This window comes from Anser cygnoides, chromosome Z (assembly GCF_040182565.1).
Source record: "Anser cygnoides isolate HZ-2024a breed goose chromosome Z, Taihu_goose_T2T_genome, whole genome shotgun sequence".
NCBI classification, from domain to species: Eukaryota; Metazoa; Chordata; class Aves; order Anseriformes; family Anatidae; genus Anser; species Anser cygnoides.
In genome coordinates this window covers 11,762,060-11,779,650 of record NC_089912.1, presented here as the reverse complement: position 1 = coordinate 11,779,650, position 17,591 = coordinate 11,762,060, and the positions used below count along the sequence as shown (strand labels likewise).

The following is a 17,591-nucleotide window of genomic DNA, read 5'->3' as shown; positions in this document are numbered from 1 at the left end:
TCTTCCGTTAGCTTCAGATTGCAAGAATTTGATGGTGTGTTTGTTGTGCTTGCTAGTTAAAGTTCCCCAGTGAGGGGAAGTTTTTCAGGTTTGGATTCTGAGTGGCTTAATAACATTTCAAGGTGAGTTTTGCTTAGCCATTATCAGTGTTGTGTTCATCTGCACACACAGTAGAATGTTTTTGAATATAATTTTACTCTTAAAATTTAGTTTTCTACGTCTGTAGGAAGCACTACTTATACCTTCCTACTAGCTCATAAAGTGTGGTGGTCTCCAGGCCAACCTTCCAGATGCTGTAGTTTTTTCTTCTTGTTATTTGACTACTGACTTCATATTTACAGGTCATAGGAGGTTTGTGGTTTTAACTTTGTTTGTTAGCATATAAGGCAGGAGAAGAAGGAACAGCAGGGAACTGGGTACTGAATCTGGACCTTTGGCAAGTATCAGTCAAAACCCCTGTATGCTGCTTCTAAAACTAGATGGTGAGATAGCATCTACTTTGACATAACACAGGGTCTGCTTCAAGCAGTTGGAGTAAATAACGGCTTTGTTGGAGGTACTTTTTTCTGTGTCTTGGATTCCCAGGATGTTAGCACTGACTGTGAAATTTAAGATGCTGCAGTCCTCACCTTATGGCTGAAAGCTGTAGCTTGAGTAAGACTGAAAATTTATTCAACAATATCATCTATGCAATCAGATAAAATGTGGCTTGCCCTATGTATATGTCTTGTATGATATCTAGAGTAGTTAATATAAAAATGGAGAAAGAGTTTTGGCATGAAGTCATTCAGAATTCAGTTTTAAGATCAACAAAACTTCCTTCAAAGGCCATCAATACATGTGGCTTAAGACTCATTTTCTTATTTGTATAGACTGTGCATCTTAAGAAGAACAGATGTTGAGTTATAAAACATACTTAGCATAACAAAATATCTGTTAAAGCAGTTATTTAGAGGTATGAACTTAGAGGCAGTCCTTCCTGTAATGTGTATGTAACCAGAAATAGTGTAAGGAAGGGGAAGAAACTAAGCTCACTCATTCAAAACTCTCTTGGCTCCAGTTTTTCTCGTCGTGAGTTGATGGGACAGCACAAACCGCTTGCAGCAGATGTTAAGCAGATTGCTTTCTGCATTCTGGAACGCTGCGGGGCTGTTGCGACAGTGAGGAAATAGCTGAAGCAGAAGTGAAGAAAGTACAGGCAGGCCTGGGGAAGCGGTGCTGTTGAGGGGATGCACCTAAAGCCCAAAGAGCTCCCTTTAGTGTGAAGTGCTGAATTTCCCAGGTGTAGGTACCCGACACTCCCTATTCCAAAACCTCAGCACCCTGCTGGAGTACATGAAAGAGTGTTTCGTGTGGAGCTTCTGATCCTGAGAGGTAACCAGTGCCATCAGCACCCACTGCACCTTGGGGGAGCGTTCTGTGTTTCTTCCCAGATTGATCAAGAAATAGTAATGGGACCATCATACCAGAGCAGGAGTTTAATGGTATGTCCTCAGTGCCCAAGATACTAACCATAGTCACAGTTACGTGCTTGCTAGCAGAAAAAAGAGGGCTCTGTCTTTATAGCTGGACAATTTATATGGCCAGAAGCTGCACTGGTTGTTAGGGGCTAAAAAAGATTAAAATAAAAATGATTTAAACTACTCCATGTAGCAGCCTTTTGACAAAATAGTAATAGCTGCTTCTCAGAAGACAGGCCATGTTCTGTCTTCCAATGTAAGTAAAATGGCAGTTCTTCAAAACTGGACTTGGAAGTTGTAGGCTGCAGTGCTCTTGAGCTGAAGTCAGAGTTCACGTACCCATAGCCATCCCTAAATAGCCAAGTTAATTGTTCTAAGCAGCTGGGCAATAGTAGCTGAGAAAGGCTGTGGTTGTTGCTCTGTGTTGTGACAATTGTCACATTAAAAAGCTGGGCATTTTGCTTTTGTAGTTCAGCTATGCTCCACTGAATTCAGTAGTATATGTAAGTGGAAGGTCTGCCACAACACCTACAGACTCAAGTGACACATTTTCTATTTCTGACTGCATCTGATCTTTAAAAATAAAATCTGGCTTTTGTATCTAACCTGATCTTGAGGGAGCATGACAAACAGCCAGCCAGTATGACAGATTTGGTGTTCTGTTATCATCCAATTAACAAACATGAAAAAAATGACCCTCAAAAGAATGTAAGCACATATCAATTTAGGATAAACAAATTTAATGCTTATTTAATGCTTGTTTAAATATGCAGTGGTTGGTTTGTTTCTTCTATACATCAGAAGCATGAAAGCACAAGATGCAGCATTGTTTCCCACTAAGAACAGTTGGCCTATAACTTCAATGCATTTTCAGGTTCAGTATCTCATTTTGAAATTAAAAATTGTTGAATCAAAAGGAGTTGGAAAAAAAATCTTACCTTGAGTTTTTTTTTTTTTATTAAAAAAAAAAAAAGGTAGTATAATCTCATTGAAAAGATTTGCATTTAGAGTTGTGTATGTTGTCAGTTTACCAAAAATGTGTTTATGGATTTCTGTTCCTATGATCTCTTCATAATCAGCAGATGATAATGAGAGAGCAGGAGATCTGATCTATCTCAGGCATGGTCCTCTAAATATCAGATGGTGGCTTTGGTCAGATGGAGCTGACAGAGTATTTGACAGCAGTGGGCTTCTGTGAGTCCTAAGACAGCCTTGAAGTTAAAGGTGAAAAATATAGAAGTCGATCTGTTTTACCTCTGTGGTCACCTTTGAAATTGCTGAGCTGGTTGTTAACAATTACTGAGCAAACTGGGAGTGGAGTTCCTGTCAGCCAGCATTACAGTCAGCTCTAAATTACCACTTTTAATCATTGTGGTGTTTGTGAAAAGTACTTGTCCTGCATACTGCAGTTTTGCGTAGGTTTTGCTCACAAGATTGATACAGCAGGGTCAGAGTCAGGACACACATCTGCACACTGTTCATTGTCTTTGGGCCTAGCCTGAAATGGGCCCACCTTAGAGATTTATGAAATAATTACATTTTCCTCTGCCTTATTGGCCAGGGCTGGCGAAAAGTTCTAGGTTTAACATCATTTATGAAGCTAAGTAGAGTTACCTGGTAGAAACCTACTTGTTGGAAATTGGTCTGTTTCTGCTCCCAGAATTGTGTTTTGCTTCTGTGTAACCAGAAGCGTGTGGTTTGGAAGTCTGGTATTTAGCAGACTGGACATTTATTATCTTCCCTTTAAGTTAAGTGTAATTTGTTTTTAAAATGTTAAAATAACGTGTTTCAAAGAAGCACTGAAGGATACTGCTACCTACCCTTTTGCCTCCTCAGTTCAACAAGGTGGAGTGAGTTGATCAGTGTGAGGTTCAGGAGAGAGAGGCAGCATGATTTCCAGCACAGACTCAAGCACCTCAGCCTGGGAGCTTGACATCCCTACAGAGACCTCCCTCAGGGTCATTCCCGCCAGCAGCACCTCCGTACAGCATTTCTAGCTGAAGCTCTATTCCAGCATCTCCCTCTCTGTTGAGTATACAGGCAGCTGCAGGTGCGTAGATAGAGCATGTAATTCCAGACTCTGAACTGATGTAAACACCTACTTACTCTCCCTTATTCTCCATGATCTTCCCTCTCCAGTATCCCTAAAAGCAATAAACTTGTTAGTTCTGATCCAAAACAAAAAATACTAGCGAGCGTTCTTCTGTTCTTCATTGCTTCTCAAAGAATTGTATTTCATGGCGTGAAAAAGTCACTTACCTCTTCTCTTTAACACTGTGAACCTCATGCCCTTCCAAATCGCAGTTTGTCTTTGAATATACTCCAAGAGTATGTTAATGCAAGTGTTAAGGGGTAAGTAACAGCAATGCAAAATGTTATATATAAATGAATTGTTATCAAACGGAGTGGTTTGCAGTACTTTCATGCAGTGTCTATGGCTTACTAAAACCTGGCCTGAAAGCGTGAAAGTTACCATCTACCTTTACACTTCTGCACGGCTCTTGGCCTAGAAATTTTCTTACGCAGCTTTCTCTGAGAATGGCACACCAGTCCACAAAATAACTTGAAGTCCCCTTTTTCTTCGATTTTGAGATGCTCACTGTGGCATATTGTTTGTTTATTGCCTGGTGCACTGCTACGAGTTTGGGCAGTGGTACTCAGAGATGTGTGTGGTTATAGACAGCAGAAAGAAAAACTTTGAAGCCAAGTGAGATTTAGTCATAGTCTTCATGAAAATCTATGGAAAGCACATCAGTTTTTACTAGTTTCCAGTTGACTGACTGTGTTTCCTGAGTATTCTTCATAGAGTTGTAAGGCTGAAAAGACCCTTATGGGTATATCACTTCATCCCTCCTTTAACTGCATAGAGTGCTTTGTGACTTCTGTTTCTGAGGAGTACCTCTTGGTGATGCTGCGTAGGGTAGAGTTGAATGATGAGCTGATGCTTTCTTTCTCATCTGCTTTGACTAGGAGATTGCCTGTACTTGGAGCCTTTCAGAAGCGAAGAAACTGTTACAGTGTTTAAGAGAGGTCCTAGGGAACGGTGCAAATAGCCAATTTTAATAATGGCATGGATTTTGCTGAGGTGGTGTACATTAGTCATCTGAAGTCTGCTTTTCGTTTCTGTGAGAGACCCTTTCATTTTTACCTATTCCACCAGTGTTGGTCTATTCTAGTCTTGTTGATGCTCTTGAGTTGTTTTGTGCTAAGCATAAAAAAAAACAAAGAGAAGTACCGCTTTCTTTAAAAAAGTGGGCAACCGTAGGAGAATGTTCTCATCTCAGCCCAAAGAAGGGTGTTCTCTCTTGTTGCTGGGTCGGTACCACCAGGGAGTTGGGCACTACCAATGCAGAAACCCACATTACTGGGTATTTGTTCCTTGCCTTGTGATCATGGACCTACTTCAGCATGTTTCCGTGGGCTGCAGAAGCTGGTCTAACTCCAACCTTTACAATGTCTCATGATCAGAACACATTTAACATTTTTCATACCTTTAACTTCTAAGAATTGAGGTGGATGTTCCTGCCTGGAAGGACCTCCACTGCACAGTGTACAGCGGCTTTCCTGAACTGTGTTGTGTCAACCAGCTAGGTAAGTGAGGAGGAGAGGATGTTTGGGAATGCAAAGAGGTGTGCCAACACCCACTGTGTTGCTTGTCTGCAAAGACAAGCCTCCCTTAAAAGGCAGACTCATTATTTACAGCCTAGTGTAACAAAGCCTCCAGCCTGGTGTAACAACATAAAACAGGTGGAAGAAAGGTAGGAAACATGAGATACTGCTGCAGGAATTGGCATGAGTCTCATTGATACAATAGCAGAAGTAACAGGACAATGAAATAAACCTTTCATTGCTATAGCATCTGGATTATCTTCTCATAAATGTTTCAAGAGTAGATTACTTCTCCTGAGAAAACCATTTTCTGTCCTTTTCTCTCAGAGACTTTGCTGGAGTGGCCTGACACTCAGTACCCTCTGATCCCCACTCCTTTAGAGTTAGCACCTTCACAGAGAAATTAGTTTTACCACGTGCTTTTCTCCAGAGACACAAAGCCAAACCAGAAACATTACTAAGTGATTTGTTCCTGGGATAGGAAAGACATTATAGTTTTGAAGAGGTCAAGGGGAAAAAAGTTGTTTTATTTGTAATACATTTCCCAGCCTTACGAGAGGTCTTTCTAGCAAAATACATCATTTTTAGCAGTACTTCCTGACATGAACCTCCGCATTAATATTCTGTTTGTAATACATTTTGCATGTTCTGTGGCACTTTTTTAGCCTCTCTCCTCTAGTTCCACTTGTTAGTGGAATTTGAAAGTTAGATTTTACAAGCAGGACAGAAGAATGCTTGTGGCTCAGAATTTTCTGACTGTCCTAGCTGCAGAAATTAAAAGCAGCGTTGCTCTTTAATAGCAATAGCAACCTTTTGCTCACATGAAGCATGTCCTTGACAAAATCTGAAAGATGTTGTGTTAACAGAGAGTTGAGGTTTGTCGAAATTACTATTTGCCACTGTTATTGTCTGTCTTCCTGCTTCCCAGTGGTTGTCTTGCTAGAAAGACCAGGGGTAAGACCCAGAACTCCAAGACTGGGGTGCCAACATTCTCAAGCATAGGCTGTTTATGGGACTAGGACCCTGTCCAAGTTTTTGAGCTACTTCTCTATGAAGTGAACACAATTCAAAACAAAAGCTCATGTTAATATTACACTGTTTCCCAGTCTCACCTGGTAACTTCAACTGGGAGGATGAAGAACCTCCTTGAATCTGACAGGCAGCCTATAAAAAGCTTTAACAGGCAGGTCTGTGGTGATTTGCTGAACATACACAGTATAAACAGTGAAGCAGGAAGTCTAGCTGTCTGTCTTGTTTCTCTATCAAATACTCCCACACACCCCACTGGGCTGAGACAGCTCTTACCAGTGATAACTGTGTGCATGTTGCTTGATTCCAGCAGTCCTGGAGCAAAAATTCAGAAGATAATTCAGCAGTGACAGCTGGCAGTAGATAGGACAGGTCACGAAGTGTGTTTGTCCTTTGGGTATTAGTTACTCTGTTCAGCTTCTTCCCTGTATTTTTAGAGAAATGAATGTTTAAAACAAACTCAAAAAAGTCTTTGGCAGATTCACCAGTCAATAGTGGTGTGAATACTTGTCTGAAAATACATGAAGATTAATTACGTATTCAGTAAAATATTTTGGAGTCCCTTTTTTTAAATTACTAGCCAAAGACTGGAGCGTACCAGAGAAATCAAGTGACATCTTGGTTATATTAATGATGACAATTGCTCAAAGACAAAGAAAATTAGTAAAATCTACATTTTTCAGATGAAACTCAGATCTATTAGCAAGATGGTATTTTGAATATAGCACCCAGCATAGCAATATATGAAGACTGCAGCAGCTTTTCAAATTCCTGAGTAACTTGTTAAAAGGTTGTACAGCACCAGGAGCTGAGGAAGTGGCTATGTATATAAGATGCCTTCTCTTTTAATGTCCAGTTTAGAAGTCTAAAGGATGATGTGTTATTGTCTCTTGGAGAATAGGCGTATTCTGTTTGCTACAGTTTGGAGCTCAAAGCTGCTAGCCACCCAAATGTCCAAGTCATCGGACCTAACAGTCCCAGCACTTGTGTAGAACTGAACCTAGGTCAAAATTGTATGTGGTGGCTCCTGTGATTGCAAAAGCAGTGGTGGTTTGTGGGTTGTGTTTTTGGTTTTTGTTTGGATGGTAGGGGGAAGAAGTAGTCTTTATACAAAGACAAAATCAGGATACTCAGGACTGTGTCCATTTAGGTTTTGAGTATGTCCAAGGATGGAGAGCTTAAAAGGCTTCTGAGAAACCTGTGTGATCACCTTTGTAGTAAAAATACCATTTTCCACTGTTTAAGTGGAATTTTCTCTGTTTTACTTTGTGTCCATTGCCTCTTGTTTGCACCTCATGCTACTTCTGAGAAGAACTATTGTGAGACTTGCTGAGTTTGTACTTACCAGTTACTTAGAGATACTGGGGAGTTCAGTGCTGTGGGTAAGCAAAAAATGAAATACTAGCATTTTTCTACAGATACGTTTAAGAACACCACTTACTGCAAGAATCTTAATGAATAAAGTAAGTTATTGACAAGAGATTAGAAAGTTCACTCTCAGATTGTCAAAAAACACTTTTAAGTTGGAGAAGTTTAAAGGATGAAGGAAAGATGACTGCATGCCATGACAGTGACACACTGCGTAAAGAAAAGACGAAAGTTGAAGATAGGATGAAAATGGATAGGAAAGACAAAAAAAAAAATGCATGCATAGACTACACACATGATTTTGATCACCCGTTGATTATTACATAAAAGAATCATGAGAAAATTGATAGTGCCAGTGTATTGTTCCACTGAAGTAAAAATTGTTGAAGTGCAAGACTAGACCAGCACAAAATCACTGCATTTTAAATAACTTTTTTGTTGGTGGTGGTGGTGGTGGTTGTTTTCTTAACAGCCTTTTAGTTTTAGCACTATTTAAATATCCAGATTCACCATATAGATTACTTTTCCCTAAACTGTTACCCTAAACAGGATGTGCTAGGCAAACATTCCAGGAAAGCTTTTCTGATAACTTCTTATATGGAGGTAACAGCTCATTCTCTAGAGTTTGTGTAGCAGTGCAGAAGAAAGTGGCAAAAGGTACAACTGGGAAGCAAAATCTCTAACTATAGAATATTTTTAGTTCCTCTCCTGAAAGAAGCAACGAAAGCTAAAGAGAGGATAAGATTTGATTGAGCGGAGCAATGGAAGTAGCAGTGTCTAGTGACCTAAAGAGATGCTGGTGAAATGAGATGTTTGCTGTTTTAGAGAGGGGGCACAGGAGGTGTAGAGGAGCAATATCTGCATCATGATTTAGGGGACAATATTTATGTTGCCACCTAGGTCTGCATTACTCCTGTGACATGACCAACTTGGGATTGCTTAGGATTCTGTGATGAGATTTCTCAACTCCATCAAAAGCTAGGGTTGGTCACAGTAGGGACTTTTTTTTTCCTTTCAGAATATTCATTTAGGTAAAATTTCCCACCAGGCTTGGACTTTCTGCTTGCAGGAAGAATGAAAGCAGAGGAAGCTTGAAACATCGTGAGATTCACAGAAGTATTTAGCTTTGCCATTTCCCTTTGTGAATGATGCACAGCTCCCTTTCTGAACCCATCCCTAAGAAATTAAGACGTTTTTGTATTTGGAATTATAGGTCAAATCTATACTTTTTTTTTTGTAGTAAAGAACACTTTTCTAATTTTAGTATAAATTTAATGGTGATTATGTTGTATTATGTATAGCTATTAATATTTTTAAATGGGAATAATTTATGTTAGAGCGAATAAATGATCCTCTGGGTAAAATAATCATCTAGTCCTGTTGAACACTCATCGCTTGGTTTGTAGCTTCTCTGTAATTCCTAGGGTGAAAATAAATACAATGTAAGTGGTCTATTGGTACAGCAGAGATAAATGGCTTTGTGATAAAGGGTTTTCTGTTTCATTTCTGAGGCACAGCGATGGTTCTTCCTGTCCTACAACAGATAACATTCCCTTTGTAGACCTGACGTAGGTTATTCCCTGCACGGTGTACAAGGAGCAGCGTAGTTTTTGTGATTAATCTTGGATAATGTGATTGTGAAAGCTAGGTTCCAACTTAAACCTTTTAAGGCAAGCTCCTCCTGGCAAGGATCCTGGGTCTGACTGATGTTATCAGTTAGTAAGGGCTTAGTTTTGTAAAGTGAGACAGATTAACCCATTTCAGTTTGTTTCCCTGTAGACAGATGTATTAATGGCAAATTCTGTATGGTTAAAATCCTCTTTAAAAGCCAAATACTGAATAAGGACGGGGATTAGGCCCAGGATCAAATGTTTATGGATTAGATGCAGAACGTGTAATTGGGGCAGTAACAAAGAACCTCAACACTGTCATTGCTGTGGCAGTTAGGTGGCTGAAGAAGTCTTTGGTTTTGATTTTCTTTTACAAACTTAACATTAGAAGCACAGAAATTGGAGGTTTAGAGGCATTTGTGACTGTAGTTTTAGAGTTTCATTTTGCCTTGGAGTAGTGACTTTCTACAGCAGGATTTCGTACGATAACTTTTTATTGCACAAGACTTCATTTTTTAATTCTAAGGGCTGCTATTGGCACAAAGGAAATGGTGAGTCTGCCAGATATTTGTACACACTAAGCACAGATTGAATACAATACAGATGGTAATAACTTTTTGCTAATGTGAAAAGAATGTTTTATTTAAGATCTGGAAGAACTGCTGAAACTGACTGATCTCTCCTCTGAAGGAAGTGTAGACAAGAAAATGGGTACTAAAACAGTCAAAGAGGAGGTGTTTCTAGTGGCCCCATGCATTATTTTGCAATCATCAAGATTATTAATTGTTTTCTTTTGTTTGTACTTATCCCTTAGTACTAATTTGTAGTAGGGATCGAATTGGCCATGTTCTCAGTTATGAAGGTCATTCGGCACTTTATTTTCAGTTATGGCTGGTGCTCAGTTTTGTTGTTAAAATCAGAAGCAGATGTGGATCTTCATACCAAAGAAGCAGGTTTCCAGGATCCTTTCAACTTCCCAGTACTGTTCAGTGGGCTCTTAAGTTTTATTTATTGAAAAACCTGACAATGTATGAAAGGACCGGAGAGCCTGGTCATGCAAGAAAAGCATCATTGCATCGATACAGTCCATGAAGTTGATGGGGACTGGCTAAATTCATGGAGCCACTGCATGCGTGCTTGCAAGTTGAGGGGTTGAGTGAACAGAAATCTAAAACCAGATTAAATTTCTGTGTGAAAAATATGTGTTTCAAAGGGACTTTCTGGAGAGGAAAGGGTAGAGGTGTTTTGGAGTAGAGGAAGGTGTTAAAGTCAGGGTTAAAGGAAGCAAAAATGATGAGAGTGCCACACAGATATTGGAGAGAGGGGGCGAGTGATGCGTCTTTGTACTGACTGTGCATAATGCGAAGGCTTTTCAGAAGACATGACAACAAACTTTTACTTGGATTGTTAGCTGCTCTGGATGGTGGCCTGCTCTTTATGCCACTGTGCTTTCTCAGAAAGATACTAGACACCATCTGGGCCACCAGACATATACAAACGATGTAAAAAAAAGACATGTCTCTTTTTTTTCTGTTTCCTCAAATGTTGAATGTTTCTTTCTCTTGTTCTTTTCCTCTGCTGTTATACAGCAGGGAATATGTATCTAAAGTTACAGCTGCAAGACTTGTGGGCCAAGCTATTCAGTGGCTTTGATTTGTTTTGATTTCTGGGGTCAATATGTAGCAATCCTCTCCGTCAGTTCCTGTGCTCAGTTCCTCTGCTCAAATCTGTTGGTGCCTGAATGTTTTAGTACCTCAGGTAGCATCAGCGCAGCTTCATGCTCCCTTACCCACCAGCTCTGCGTGTGACAGAAGTGCTGCCCCAGAGAAGAGGTTGCCCTTTCAGATGCAGGGGACAGAAGAGCTACTGGCTGCTTGCCGTATCTCAGGCTCATACAGCTAAGGGACATTTGACCCTTAGTAAATGGTCTTTTCCTGACGCTTCCCACTTACTGTAACCCACGACGTTCACTTTTAAAGAGGGCTTGATAAGCTATTGTTCATGGGACTTACAGCCCGCGAACCTTTTTTGATCTCACAGAAAACACACAGAGGGTTTGTGTACTCAACATTTTTGGAGGGTATTGGTGGCTGTGTAGTTTTGTGGAGCAGAGATCCTTGCTAATTTAGTTACGTAGTCCTTTCTAAGACACCCGTTGCCCTGGCTAGACTACTGGGAGTCAAGCTAGCATGTTTATTGGCCTTGCAGACATGTCCCTTGATTTGGGGAAAATTCAGAGGTTTGATTGCTACCTCTTATGAGCAGGACTTGCTGAAAAGTGATGCTGTGTATAATGCCATCCGCTACCTTCGTATGCAGTTTGTGCAGCTTTGTGCTTTGCACAGAGGGAAACGGTGCTGAAAGGATATTACTGAAATTACAAAGGCAGGTCCTGCCAAGACTGAGCTTTGTTCCCCCTTCTGTGCATGTTACGACATAATCGTGGGTTGAAATGGTATTCTACTAGACCAAGCTGCATGCAGGTGGGATCTTTCGAGAATTGCACTGGCAGCCTCCAGAATGTCTCTTAACCCTATGTAAGTTGTGGTTTCTTCCCCAGTTACACACGTTCCACAGTTTGTACAAGCTTGGGGTCATTTTTTTTTCCATAGGGGTGATAGAGGCCCATCATTTTTATAAATGCAATTAGCAGATTGAAAATCCATGCTGCCTAGAGATGCTACTGTTGCAAAAAAACAAGTAAATATGGTTGGAGCATATGTTTTCCCTCATTTTGTTTTCAGAAATAAGAGACATTTCTACTGAAACAGCTTAAGACAAACATCCTGGGAGGAAAATTTCAGCCTGAATAGTTAAAAGGTTGATAGAAGTTTAAGTTGCTTAAGTTCTATTTTAAAATAGCACAGTTTATACTAAACCTGTTAATTAAAAGTGTTAATTATAAGTATCACTGCATCATTCTCTGCTTGCAATGCTGCTTGTTTTAGAGCAGCTCTTTCAGAACACATTCTGAAACAAGGCATTTGTATTTTTTCCTAATGTTGGTCTTCATATTGTTGTTTGACTTGTCTTTATCTTCCAGATTCTTTTCATTCTAGTTTTCCACTTCATTCTTGTTTTCCACTTATAACACAGGAAAATGAAGAACAATGGGTTTGGTTTGCAGAGGGTTGTGTCTGCAAGAGAATTTGGTTTCACTCCCTTTGGGTTTTGCATACAGTTAGTAATAAAATCAAGCACAACAGCAACACTTCACCTACCAGCATTTCAGACCACAGTGCCAATGGTCTGTGCTTTGATTTACCGTGCATGTGGTTGGTTTTGCTTTAAAAATCTACCTGAAATCAAAGGACTGCAAAATCAAATTGTTCTGAAATTTGGCCTGGCTTAGTGAGAAGGTTGTAAAATCTCTGCAGGTTCTTTGGGCTGGCCTAACTTGTGAACTGGAATCTAGACAAGTTTCATTTTGTAAGTCTTACTTTAAGATTTTGTTATAAAACTTAGTAAAATTTTAGAACTATAGAATGGTTTGGGTTGGAAGGGACCTCAAAGCCCATCCAGTTCCACCCCCCTGCCATGGGCAGGGGCACTTCCCACCACACCAGGTTGCCCAAAGCCCCATCCAGCCCGGCCTTGAGCACCTCCAGGGATGGGGCATTCACAGCTTCTCTGGGCAGCCTGTGCCAGGGCCTCACCACCCCTTGAGTGAAGAATTTCCTCCTAATATCTAATCTAAATATTTCCTCTTTTAGTTTAAAACTATTTCTCCTTGTCCTGTCATCTCAGTTCATCCCCCTTTTCAGAATTTGTGTATGCAAGAGTGGCTTAAATACACTTACTGCTCATCATATGATGACATGGTTTTTGGAACGTACTGTTGATACCATTGGAAAGTCTACCATATATGGTATGTTTTATTGATCATAGCATGGTACAAAGTTATTGAAATGAACTGGCAATTTGCATGCTAACAAGTTGAAAATCACTTATCTCTACTTTTACCTAAGTTCACAGAGAAAGGAAAGAATACACCTTCAGAATCACCTGCTTTAGGGCCTCAGAGAGCCACCAGGAGAAACTAGTGGTGGTCACATATATACTTACTGTCTGACAGGCTGTGGCTGAGTACAAGACTGGTAACTCCATAGGGTGGCTTCTGGTCCATAGCACATTAGCACAGCATTTTTGAAGATGCTCTGCCTGTTGTCCAAGAACAAGCATAGGGTGGGTAGAAATTACCATTAGTGCACAGTCAGACTGGAAGTATGAAATGGGCAGGAGCCTGTGGGGCATGTTTTCACTCAGGCACTTTTGAGTATATGTCGTGAGTGCTTTGTATGAAGTATTAGGGAATGATCCTTCAATTTGTAGATTGCAGCACGGTGGGTGGGGCTACATGCAGTTTTTGAGGCCATGAGAGATGAGCTAAAGTGTTGCTGGCAAACCAGTAAGAGAGAAAAGGGCAACTCAACAGGGACAAATGTGGAGTGTTACACTAGGGTGGAAATAAGCAGTGGTCCAAATGCTTGTTAGGGAAAGACTAGCAATAAATCAGAAGTGGGATTAAGTATTTAGTGGATCAGAACATAGTAAGATGGCATTAAAATATGTCAGATCACATTTGTTACCCCACGCTTGAAAGCAAAGCAAAAATGAGCACCAACAGGAAAGCAGTTACCATTGTGGGAAGTACTCAAGGAAGGGTTTTGATCTGTTAGGAGCGAGCAGTGTGCATAGAATAAAGAATACTGGTGTGGTTTTTGTTTTGCTTTGTTGTTGTTTTTTGTTTGTTTGTTTTAAGCTACATAGTTGTTTGTTGTCTTTGACTTGGCATTCAACTCCTAAATGTATGATGGTGTAGTGATTATTGTCACTTCTGGGCTTTTGCTTTCCATTGATAAAATTACAGTTTCAAGGACTGCTTATTTCTCCAGGTTCAAGTTTCCCTGGTGTAGTTGTGCTGGTAGCGAGGATTCTGTACCTGAATGCAGGAGCACGCTGAGGGTGCATTTAGAAAAGCAAGCCACCCTGTGTATGTTTACTCTTTTGAAGCTTTTTTTTAACAGCAGTTATACCCATATTCTTTCCTTTTTGTTAATTACTAGCCTGGCAATGACTAAGAACTTGTTTCTGACCAGTCCCATGTTTTTGTCTGTATCTGAAGCTCTCCTCCATAGAGGGAGACTCATGAAGCCTCATCAGGTATAGCTGTATTTTCACATTGCACATGAGTTATCCAAGACGATTTATATTCAAGACTATTGTTTCCGACAGTATCTCTTTGGTCTCACTACCTTTTCCTTCGTATCCACACCTGTGTATGTACATGCTCTATGGCCTGTTCTCCGTTGATGCATACACTGTTAAATTGCTTTTGGGCTCACTGTGTAAATCAGTCTTTCTCATCTGCCTTAGATAGGAGGAGAACAACATAGTCACTGTTTTGCTTTCCAGACACTCAGTGGATTTCACTTTTTAGACAATGAAATAGTAGAGGAAGGGCAGAAAGGAATGTGTGGGAAGAAAAAATTTCCAGTGGAAGCTTTAACCATTCATAGGTTATTCATATGAAAATTTGTTGTTGTGTGTGAGAGCTCTTTTCAAGATTTATATCTGGTTCTGACGGATTCTTCAACTTTCATTGATATGCTTATCCGTACAGGATTTCTAGTAGATCCACGGGGGGGGGGGGGGGGGGGGGGCATGTTTGAGCAAAATAACACTTTGTAAAACATTTGTTTTTCTTAGTTACCTCTTACAAACTGCAGAAGATTTCTCCATGTATCACATACTGAAAGTCATGGTAATGAGTGCGGGGGTGCCATGGTATGCAGGACATTTTCATGGTGTGGCTTGGTGAGAGGTTTGTGTATCTGTGAAAATTATCAAGTTGGGAACCAAGTGGCATTCATATGCTGAACAGAAAGACAACATTGGTCAAACGCTGGTCACACTGCAGCTGGTTTGTGTCTACATCACTTCCATGGTGCTAAGACAGCTGGTAGCATCTGAACTTCTGTCCTTGGACTTGGTCTTGGACTAGATTTTTATTGTATTATCTATCAAACGGCAGTCTGAACGTAGTTGCTGCAACACTGATCAGTATCGTTGCTGTCTAACACATGGATGACTTTTATCAGTCAGCGTGAAATTGTCTCATTGCAGATCATGTCATTATTTCACAGCTGTGATTGGGCAGACATTGACCATCTGAAGTGTGAGTCAGTGTTTGGTGTTGTCTAACCATACTCTCTGCTTGCAGATGGTTGGTCTTTGCTATGGTGAGTAGTATTGCAAAGACTTAGTCTAGCTGTGTAACCAAATAAAAGGAGCCAAATCCTGGAGGAAAGTAGATTAACTGCTGCTAACGCTTTGCTGAGGTGTGCCATTTCATTTTCTCTTCCAGCAAATATTGCGGCATGCGCGTGGCAATTCCACAAAGGTGATATTTCTCATTACTGATGGATATTCCAATGGTGGAGACCCAAGACCCATTGCAGCATCCTTGCGTGAATTTGGAGTGGAGATCTTCACCTTCGGGATATGGCAGGGGAATACCCGAGAACTGAATGACATGGCTTCCCATCCAAAAGAAGATCACTGTTACCTTCTTCACAGTTTTACTGAGTTTGAAGCGCTGGCACGCAGGGCTCTTCATGAAGGTATTAACCTAAGAAGTCCTACAGGCAGCACAGGGCTGAATATAAAGCACTGTCTTGCAACTGCATTTCGTGTAGTGCAAATTCCTTTTTTTTTTTTGATATTTCCTCCTACTTTCTAGCAGAGGTGTTCATTCCTCAGGTAAAAGAATAAACAGTTAGACTAACTCACCATCAGCAAAATGTAAGCTAAATTCTCTTCCTTGGTATATCCACTTCCATTCTACTCTACATTTTGCCCAAGGAGAACATACTATGGTCTTGGCACTGTGCAACTTTTGTTTGAATAGATGAACCTTGTTGTCTGAAAGAGGCCCCCAATACACATCTTAGGACTAGCCTTACTAACTAGTGTGTATTTTACACACCAACAAAAGCTAGCCTATTCGGAAATAATTTAGATCCCTATGTATAAAGGTAAATACAGTTTATTTTTAGGGCCTTACATATTCAATAACACTGAAACAAGCAAGGGGTGGAAAGAGAGTTTGAACTCTACTTTTATCCTTTTTCAGTCTACTCTATTGCAAAGTAGAATAAAGGTTCTACTTTAAAAGTTCTTCATGAAAAGCAAAAGAAGTTTAGCAAGTGAGAACACATGAGTAGACCTTCATATGTAAGCCAGTCCTGCTTGAATGAGACATAGCACATGCTACTATGCTACATAGCTACATGACTACTAACTAGCATTTATATGTGGTATTTAATTTTTAAAAGCATGCTACTTTTATGTAAGTAGTATGCTTTACTGCTGTTGTGTTTATTCCAGTTAAGGTTTAACTGTTTTGTGTAAATGCATGAAAGAAAAGATTTTTTTTATATGACCAACTGGTTGTACATCCCATGATGAAATGCTCTCCTGATGCCAGTGACAGCATCCAGCAAAGCAAGGGTAGGCTGTCTCAGCAGCTTCGGTAGGGGGTGAGACTGCCTTCTGGCAATGTTAGAATCAAGCAAAGCCAGGTGAGAAAACTCGGGGATCTTTGCATCACTGGTTTCAGTGAACATTTTTCCAGAATAAGAACACCATTTATTTTATTTATTTTTTTACATTTTATGTCAATAAATGTTCTACTTCATGCTACCATCACTACAGTTTAGAACTGGACCTGGAACCTTTGTGTTTTGGTTTTTTTAATAATGTCACTAATGACATAATGTGACACTGTGGGGGTAATTGGGGTTGGATTTTTTGTTAATAAATTGATATAATTTCAGACCTGCCCTCTGGCAGTTATATCCAAGAAGATATATCACATTGTTCCTATCTCTGTGAGGCAAATGAAAACTGCTGCGACATCATGGCAAGCTGTAAATGTGGCACTCACACTGGCCAGTTTGAGTGCATCTGTGAAAAAGGATACTATGGGAAAGGACTACAGCATGAATGCACAGGTGAGTCTCATGTCTCAGTGCTTGTGTTTCTTCTCTGTGTGCCATGAATGTGTAGCTAATTCAGTCTAGGGAGGTCAGCTCTTTTGGTGATTATGATTATGAACCTGAATCAGAATGGATTTCTGGCTTTTGGAAAACTTTCTGGCTAAAGACATGTAAGAGTTGTAGCAGTCAAACTCACTCTTTATCTCCCTCCAGCAGCAGACAAAAGAGATGTCCAGAAAAGGTAAGAGTAGGTCAAATGTGCAGACCCATTAAAACATCCCTAAAATGGTAATCACCAAAATATTTTGACTGCAGATTTACTAATATCTTCTGCATTTAAGAGCTCCTGGTGATTTTTTCTATCATGAATTTTACTGATCACATTTTGAAATTACATAAACTTCCTTGTTTGGAGAAGTGCTGTCTATGTGGATCTTTGCAGGATAAATACTTGGTGAATATTACAGTCAATTAAATGTCCTTTAATTCTCTCATGTTGACTTTCAGTAACTAAA

General features: G+C 40.1%; 1 protein-coding gene across 3 annotated transcripts in view; it reads left to right on the top strand.

The window, feature by feature from the left end:
* Positions 1 to 17,591, top strand: part of SVEP1 (sushi, von Willebrand factor type A, EGF and pentraxin domain containing 1) — a 125,596-nt gene that overhangs the window by 4,142 nt on the left and 103,863 nt on the right. For all 3 annotated transcript variants that reach the window (XM_048050550.2, XM_048050548.2, XM_048050549.2), the window contains exons 2-3: positions 15,444 to 15,699; positions 16,915 to 17,091. In XM_048050550.2, the coding sequence (XP_047906507.2) occupies positions 15,444 to 15,699; positions 16,915 to 17,091 (433 nt within the window). The remainder of the gene's footprint in view (positions 1 to 15,443; positions 15,700 to 16,914; positions 17,092 to 17,591) is intronic.